This window comes from Anneissia japonica, unplaced genomic scaffold (assembly GCF_011630105.1).
Source record: "Anneissia japonica isolate Jap-2015-1 unplaced genomic scaffold, ASM1163010v1 scaffold287726_len2788222_cov184, whole genome shotgun sequence".
NCBI lineage: Eukaryota > Metazoa > Echinodermata > Crinoidea > Comatulida > Comatulidae > Anneissia > Anneissia japonica.
This window is the reverse complement of record NW_022705125.1, coordinates 1,224,886-1,233,085: the sequence shown is the minus strand read 5'-3', so window position 1 is coordinate 1,233,085 and position 8,200 is coordinate 1,224,886. Positions and strand designations below refer to the sequence as shown.

The window sequence follows — 8,200 nt, the reverse complement described above, 5'->3', positions numbered from 1 at the left end:
GTCGGGGAACAAACAAATAAATAAAATATTTACATGTAATATTCGTTTAGCCCCCATATTGTTTGTGTTAACTTTTTGTCACAACAATAACAATAATAATAACAATAATAATAATAATAATAATAATAATAATAATAATAATAATAATAATAATAATAATAATTCAATGAGACTATTTAAAAATAATTTGCGTTCTGTTATGACAAATGCTCATTTAGATAGCCTCATGATGGTTGGAATACATCGTGATAGGTGAAGCAACCTCGACCATGACAGTGTGGTTGACAGATTTAATGCAAAATTTCCAAAATATAGAATTTCACATTCAAGAATGAGGATTTGAAAATAAATTAGATGGTTACATTGCATACTCTTTTTTCTTGCGTTATAATTCATCAAATACCCGTGGCTTCCAGGGGGCTTTGCCCCTCTAGACCCCTACCGAGGGCCCTAGGCGGCCCCAGGCCCCCAAGCCAAGTGAGACTCGATTCGCTCCACTAGCCCCCCCCCCCCGTAAGGGCCCCCCGTAAGGGCCTTTAGCCCCTCCGTCAGGCAGGTCCTGGCGCCACCACTGCTTCTGTATCTAGATAAACAATAACTTCCATCCTCAAGATGTAGCCGGGATAATCTCTGCCAGTACATTCCCATCCTCCTAGGACCCGGAAAGGGTTGCGGAGCTTTACGTTGCTTTTTGCACAAAAAAAAAAAAAAATAGTCAACCACTTTTGAAAAAAAAAAACGCTCATTAAATTTAGGAATTTCATAAAAAAATTTTTTTAAAAGGTTGAGAATCAAAATACTGTCAATGTATGACCCTTTAAAAACCGGAAACCATTTAACACCGTATTGAAGAGCAATTTTCGAAAATGCTACATCATTGTTTTATACTGTACTCAGTCTTGAACCTTGGTGCATGCTGAAGTGGGTTTGAGTTCCCTGGATTCTCCCTATATACGCACACACATAATATATGTATAATATTATATGTATATATGTGTATATATATGTATGTGTTATGTTGGCGTACTACTTTATCTAAATTAAAAGGGGATGTTGTGTGTGTAGTTTTGATTTGTTGGAAATTCCCAACCAGAAACGGAAGCAAGAAAAGGGAGGTGCTACATCACATCGCAAAACATTCAAACAAATTTCGCTGTAATACTATAAAGCTAGAATTCCACTAGACGCGATAACGACACGACAACGATCTGTATCGTGTCGTTGTCGTGTCGCAATCGTGTCTAGTGTAAGTAGCTATAGTCGACAGCTGCACAGGTAATTATGTGTAAATCAAATAGTAAACCGACGTATATGACACTGTGGTGATGAAAAGACATATACTTTAATGCTATACAAGAATGTTCATGAAGAAAATAATTAACCAGAGCATGTACTCTCTAAATGCAAAAGAGTGAAAGAGAGCCAACATGGACCACTCTTGATAGAGTGAATTAGAAAGAGTGAGATTTTACTCTATTCAGAGTGAATTTTAGTAATTTTTCACTATTTTAAGAATAGGTATTCACTCATGACTTTTCTAAGACATAAAACATTTTTTGACAAAAAACTGGGGAACGGTTAATGAGATATAGATTTTTGAATATTTAAAAACTGGGGAAAAAGGGGCGTAACCACTCTTTTTTTATGTTTTTTAACCCCAGTTTCTAAATATTTAAAAGTATCTCATTATGAGTTTTTCGTCAAACAACTTTTTTTTTCTTAGAAAAGTCAGTTTATACAACATATTTTTTTTCTCCAGAAACTGACTTTATATTTATTATGTTCTTAGGTTATCGAATACTTTACGGACATTTATGCCCCCACCCCGAACATGTTTCAACCCCAACACATTTTCGTCCCGGGCCTCAATATTCGATACGCCATTGCATTTAAGCCGTGGTTCCGTGTGCAATATGGACCAGATATAATGCAGACTTCCACCAGGGAATCCAATACGTACACGTGATTGTTTCGGTTTGTTGGAAATTCCCAAACAGAAACGGAAGCGCAAGAAAGCTTGTAATATTCCAAACATAAACGTTAATACAGCTTCACTCTAATATTCATAGTTCGACATTACCAACTGATCAGGTAGGCCTTAGAGCTATACTATAGAATAAAAACATGCATGGCTACATGATAATGGAGTAAATTTAACAATGTATCAGATCACGTAAACCGGGCTCGAGTCCTGTCTGGGAGCAAAATTCAGGGAAGTGGAAAGCTACCTACAGTAGGCAGTCGTCTAACTTGCCACCATTATGTTTAATTCCAGCGCTTTTTTAAGATTGTTGTGTGAGTTCAAAGTGCATGAGTAAATTTTCTAAGATAAATGTTATGCTTTATGATATTGGCGTTCTTAACTCACCGAAGTAGAATGTTATTGATAATAAATGCCTCCAGGTCACTTTGTATATTTTAAATTTATGCTACGATGATTTCTGTATAAATAGGCCTCACACATGGTACTTTACAAATTCCAGATTTGCTACGATCAACAATTTTGTTAAATAAAGATGTATTTTAACGAGGAATACGATGATGGAACTCTAGGATATATGTATCACTCCGATCGCATCAACAATTATTTGCAGAGACATATACGTTTATTCTTTGGAGATGGAAGGATTGCTCAGTCAGAGGTTCGTTAAACCAGGTAACAGTGAGTAATTTCACTGTTCCCTGGTGAAACATTCATTTTCGTTTGCTGTTTTGTTTACTTGCTAAATGAATTTCATTTGATGTTGTTAATTACTGTTAGTTAAAGACTTGTTCGCGTAGCCACATGATTTTAGAACATTGCGGATTCGGGAACTTGTTATGGTCTCCCTCCCAATGTCCTTGTTTTTAAATGGTGTATGTCCCTAAACTGTAACGATAGCACATTACATCTGGCATTCTTATCACTATTTTTTAAATTTTATTCGACTTTCCACTGAAATAAATTGATACAAAAACAATTCCAGTGAGAGAACCGATACGTTCTTATAATGCACATGACCCAACGGCAAATAAAAGAATATAGCTCATTAGGACACTAATACTTCACAAATGTATGCAAAACAATTATACTAATTGTTTATTGAATTACATTACATTCACAGAATAGTGACAATCCACACAGCCCTAGAGAGAAAAACAAAACACAAACCGATTCGATTTTAGTAAAAATGGGCACATCGATGAGGCGTTATTTTGATAACAAGGAACTCAGTGATATTAAACTAAAGGTAGGCCTATTTTGAAATCCAGAGTTCAGTCTAAAATTTTGGAAAGCACTGCCTAAAGTTAACCATACATAATTCAAGAATTCACGACACTACTACAATGTAATGTGCACAGGTTATGTAATGTGGAACATTAAATGCTCTGAGAGGGTTCCCTGTCATAGTATGACTTGCATGACACTTGTATTGTTTAAAACCCCTCATGATAACCGAATACTGGTAGGCCTAGCTGAGGATAGAAAAGCAAATAATTATCTTTGTGAAGTTGGTGTGGGTGGGAGGGGGAGGGTATGGGGTGGTATCGGTAGACGTTCGCAGCTTTAGAGTGTATATAACTATAATTTTGCTACACAAACAACCCCACACCCCATTTGTTTTATCACTGACAATCACTGATGTCTGCCGTAGAATCGTCGTATTATACGTTGATGTAGGCATTTTACGTTTGAGGGTCTGAAGTGATCATTATCTTCTAATTTTTTTTACCCTCATACTATGGTTAAATAAACAATACAACCAATATATCTTTCTAAAGGTTGGTGACCGGGTATTTGATGCACACAAGATAGTACTGGTTTCTGATAGCGATGTTTTTGAGACTATGCTAATGAAAAGTGACTGGCATGAAGCAAGTCAGCGAGAAGTTGAACTGCATGAAGTGGACAGTGATGTCTTCGCACTAATCCTCGAGTTCCTCTACACCGGACAAATCCGTCTACATATTGAGAACATCATGTCTGTATACCAGATTGCTGAGAAGTACAACTTTAAACGTCTCAAACAATGTCTTTGTAAATTCCTTCATAAATTTGTATCGGAGCGCTACCAACAAGGGAAACTAACAGCACCAGAAGCTGCCGCGATGTGCAATGCCTTTGCAGCTGATACTTCAATGCATCCTGGGTTGAAATGTGTCTTACATTGGATCAGTGTAAATTTCTCTAGTTTCATTGAGAGTTGTGAGTGGCAGAAGTTATCAAAGACTACCGTCGTCATGCTTCTCCAGAAAGATGAAATTGGGGACAGTGAGCAAAAGATATTTGTAGCAGCCAAAAGATGGTTGGAGTTTGATAGCTCGCGTACTGAAACACCAGAGCAAATCTACGAAGTATTGCAGCATGTTCGTCTGACATTTCTTTCTGCAAAAGAGTTATACGCTATCGAAAATGACCCTATTGTAGTAAGGTGTGATCCGATGGTGAAACTTATTTTCGACACCATGCGTCGAAAAGTTTATGAGGGCGTGCCAAACTTTATAGGTAAATACGTGACTCAAAATTGGCTGAAGCGTCGAGGTCGAATTCCCGCAATGTACTGAATATAAAATCTGTTATACTTTATATATATTGACTTCCTTTATATTGATGGAATCTTAAATCTTTACATTTGAACCAGTAATTAATCGTTAGGCCTGTATTTGGACATAGCTATGTTGCCATAGTAAACAACGATGCTGCGATCAACGGACTCTGCCCACTGATCCCTCTATCTTTGCACGCTCTTGTACATAATGATATTTCTGGATACGGCCTTGTTGGCATGAGGCCGGGGCCCAAAAGCCCACTTAGGTTGTTGGTGGGTACAGGAGCCGATGTCAGTTCGTTTGTGTACTCTTATAAATATTGCCAAGTTTTTGCATTTAAAAAATTTAGATAAAATGAAATGACATGAATCTGAATATGCTCTATAAACTCAATGGAGCGTATTTCAGTTTCATTTATAAAGATGATGTTGCCTCAGAAAACAAAAAACAAAAAAAAAAAACACTCAAAAATTCAATTAAAACGTTGAGCCTAGCCTAGAAACAGAAAAAAAAAGTGTGGATGATGAAGATTTACCATAAGGTAGTATGAAAGCTCACATTGATGATGATGTGTCAAGTACTTCCTGAGCATTCCTTTTAATGTTAGTGAAATAAAAATTATTAAAGATAAATAAACATGGAAATTGATATCAGTATAGATACTCACTATATCTTACAAATTCCAGATTGTCTACAGACAAATACTGGATTTGCTTTTATACAATACAAATAAATAAGATTTATAAATAGGAAAAACAGATCCTTAAAGAACATTTGTTAAAACATGGACCTATTAATCAAACTACTGGTGCCTTATGTTGGAAACCTTCAATTCATCCATTATACTATAATAATAATATCAACCAATCAGCAGCAAGTCTCACTACCACAAACCTATTTCCTTGTTTGGAATGTCTGCAGATATTATTTTCCTGAAGACCATTGAAGCAACTCAATCGAAACTTCGAGATATTTTCATCCAACAACAGTTCTTTACAGAACTATCTAAGTGGTGTACGACAAACATAATATATAATAATAATAATAATAATAATAATAATAATAATAATAATAATAATAATAATAATAATAATTACCACAAACCGTTTCTATAGACATAGAAAAAAAAGTTATTTCAAAAGAGATGAGGTTAGTAAAATGAAAACCCGTCTTGTAACAAGTTGATATCCTGTATAACCATATTAGACAAGACGAACTGGAAATTCCCATTTCAGATTTTATAAAACGGTTCGTGAGTGCTCAGTATACATTACTGTAGGAACACGGAGTTCGAGACCGACGCTCGCCCGTGTCCTTGGGCAAGACACTTTACTTAAATTTAAGGTATCACAGTAAGTACACCATGTTATTCCTAATTCTCTTACTAAAATAATAATATATAATATAGGCCTAATTATGCTTGTGTTTCTTGCACTTTATTTATTCATGGAAGAATAAGCATACTGTACCCTGTGTATACATAACACATGTTTAATTAGCATACTGTCATCATTTTATAGCAAAATGATAGGTTTTTATAGTTTCAATCTTTGCTAAAATGAGGCATGTTGTGGCGAAATGGTAAAGTTGTCGCACAGTCCAGTATTGAGTAAATGAGCTATAAAATATGGGAGCTCAAAAAATTGCTAAAAATCCAAAATTGTTTTTCACTATAGGTCAACAGTTTAATGTCTTATTAATCATGTCTCAAAGTATTAGTTCTGGAAGTGGTTAACAAATTGTTTATTTAATGTTATTGTTCATAGTTCAATATATTAAACAATGTATGCACAAATAACTTTGAAAGGCAATTACTCAAAATCCTGTTTATCTTGACTCTAAGAGTACTGTACTTTCACTTTCCAATAACTTAGGTTTGAAATGTCCAATTTGAATGAATGACCCCTCATTTTAAAGATCACATACTCAGGTATTTGAAAATACCAATAACTTGAATTTCAATTTTGCTACAACTTAGCCATTTTGCCACAACATGCCTCAAATGACCGGTCTGTTTCTGAGGTACACATAGTAAACAGTTTTAAACAGTGATTTTTATTTTGACTCTTTACTATTTTAACTTGTTAATATCTTAACGTATTTCTCGTCATTGCCAAGTTGTTCTGTCTTGTGATTGTTTATGTAATTTTATCCTTTTTAACCAAGACTGTTGCAAATGAAAAACAAATTCCTATTTTAAAATGGACAATAAAGTGTTCTTGAATGTAGAATCTGTTTTTATAGGTATTTAACAACATCCGTCAACTTGTATAAATATAATAGACCTATAGTAATTGTTATTCATATTGCATTATATAATGTGTTCGTGTTTCTTGCAGTTTATTTATTCATGGAAGATAAGCATCTCATTTCACAAAATTATGGAAATGATAAGAAATTTTGAACAATTTATTTTTCTATCATTTTCGCAATTCACTGTCTTTCATATTATTTTAAAAACAAATTTTGATTTGGTCGTTATTCTTCTATATATAGCATTCTTAACCTGTGCGATGACTGTACTCTCGAAAAAAGGCCCATCCGAACCTAGTTTCGCCACTTGGAAAATGAGTGGCAGATTCGATGGAGGTCCCAGCCGTTCCCTCCAAATTTTTGAAAGTAAAAAACATAATGGAGAGAAAAATGAAAATTGTAAACAAATGTAATTCTGGTTTCCAGCAATCTAAAGGTGCAATAATCACAACATTTCCTCAGTCCCAACCATGGTGGCCTGAAGTTGGTGGTCTATAAAAATCTCTCCCTGAGCGCAATTTTTTAACGTACGATAGTTTGGTAAAATCTCACGACGAATTATTCATAATCATCCTTATACAACAATATATTGCACATGCCCTATTTTCAAGTCTGTGTCAGCCTCAATGATCAGCTGCTGTGTGCATCGCAAGAGACCTGTGTGAGATTTAAAAAAAAGAGTAAACTTAGATTTTGGACGAAATTCACTGAATTATTCTTAGCAGTTTTAATTATTCAGTAAATTCTTGCTTTTTGTGCAGTAATATAACGTACCAGACGACAAACATAATATTAAAAACAGCCGTTTTAATATACATTAAATGTTTAATTGTTTAGTTTCGCTTTTGAATTACTTCACAGTCACATTCATATTCACATGTATGGTTATAGAAAATTTAAAGTATCAACAATAAATGAAAATATAAAAATGAGATGTAATGAATTACAATGAAAGCAAAGCTTTTAACATATAATGTTTTTAAATAATAAAATAATTAAGTATAATTTTTAACCAAAAAAAGAAAATCTTAATCTAGGCCTAAGAAAAGTTTAATACTCGAGGTTTCGGGGCCTGAATAAACAAGTGAAATATTGTACTAGAATTGATCTAGTATTCTAGTCATCTAAAGGTTAAACTATTACCAAGCCAAAACTTGAATGCTATAGAAGGAAGAGCATTTTAGCGTTGTTGCCCCTACCTTATTTTACAGCCTTCCTGACGACCTTTGAAAGTCTGATTCATTTTATTCTTTTAAACAAAACTATAAATTGTATATTAAAGACGAAGAATTATAGAGTTTATTTTCAAAATATAATCAATAAATTGTACATAATTAATAAATTGTATACACCTTTTGATAAATCTATTTTTCATAGAATTTTACCCATCCTTTACCCAGATAGGCCTATATAATAT

At 34.2% G+C, this 8,200-nt stretch overlaps 1 protein-coding gene across 1 annotated transcript; it reads left to right on the top strand.

The window, feature by feature from the left end:
* The first annotated feature begins 2,027 nt into the window (after positions 1-2,027).
* LOC117105343 (kelch-like protein diablo) lies at positions 2,028-6,177 on the top strand. The gene is made up of 4 exons (XM_033246466.1): positions 2,028-2,091; positions 2,484-2,642; positions 3,105-3,230; positions 3,763-6,177. Exons 2-4 carry the CDS (start codon positions 2,517-2,519, stop codon positions 4,543-4,545), a joined length of 1,035 nt encoding a protein of 344 aa, XP_033102357.1. The 5' UTR covers positions 2,028-2,091; positions 2,484-2,516; the 3' UTR covers positions 4,546-6,177.
* The last annotated feature ends 2,023 nt before the right edge of the window (positions 6,178-8,200 follow it).

What these genes read in the sequence shown, in the direction of transcription:
- LOC117105343 (XM_033246466.1), top strand. Translation starts at nt 2,517, where the DNA reads ATGTATTTTAACGAGGAATACGATGATGGAACTCTAGGATATATGTAT. An exon ending in GAAGGATTGCTCAGTCAGAG is followed by an intron (nt 2,643 to 3,104) that starts GTTCGTTAAACC and finishes TTACATTCACAG; the next exon opens with AATAGTGACAATCCACACAG. An exon ending in TCAGTGATATTAAACTAAAG is followed by an intron (nt 3,231 to 3,762) that starts GTAGGCCTATTT and finishes ATCTTTCTAAAG; the next exon opens with GTTGGTGACCGGGTATTTGA.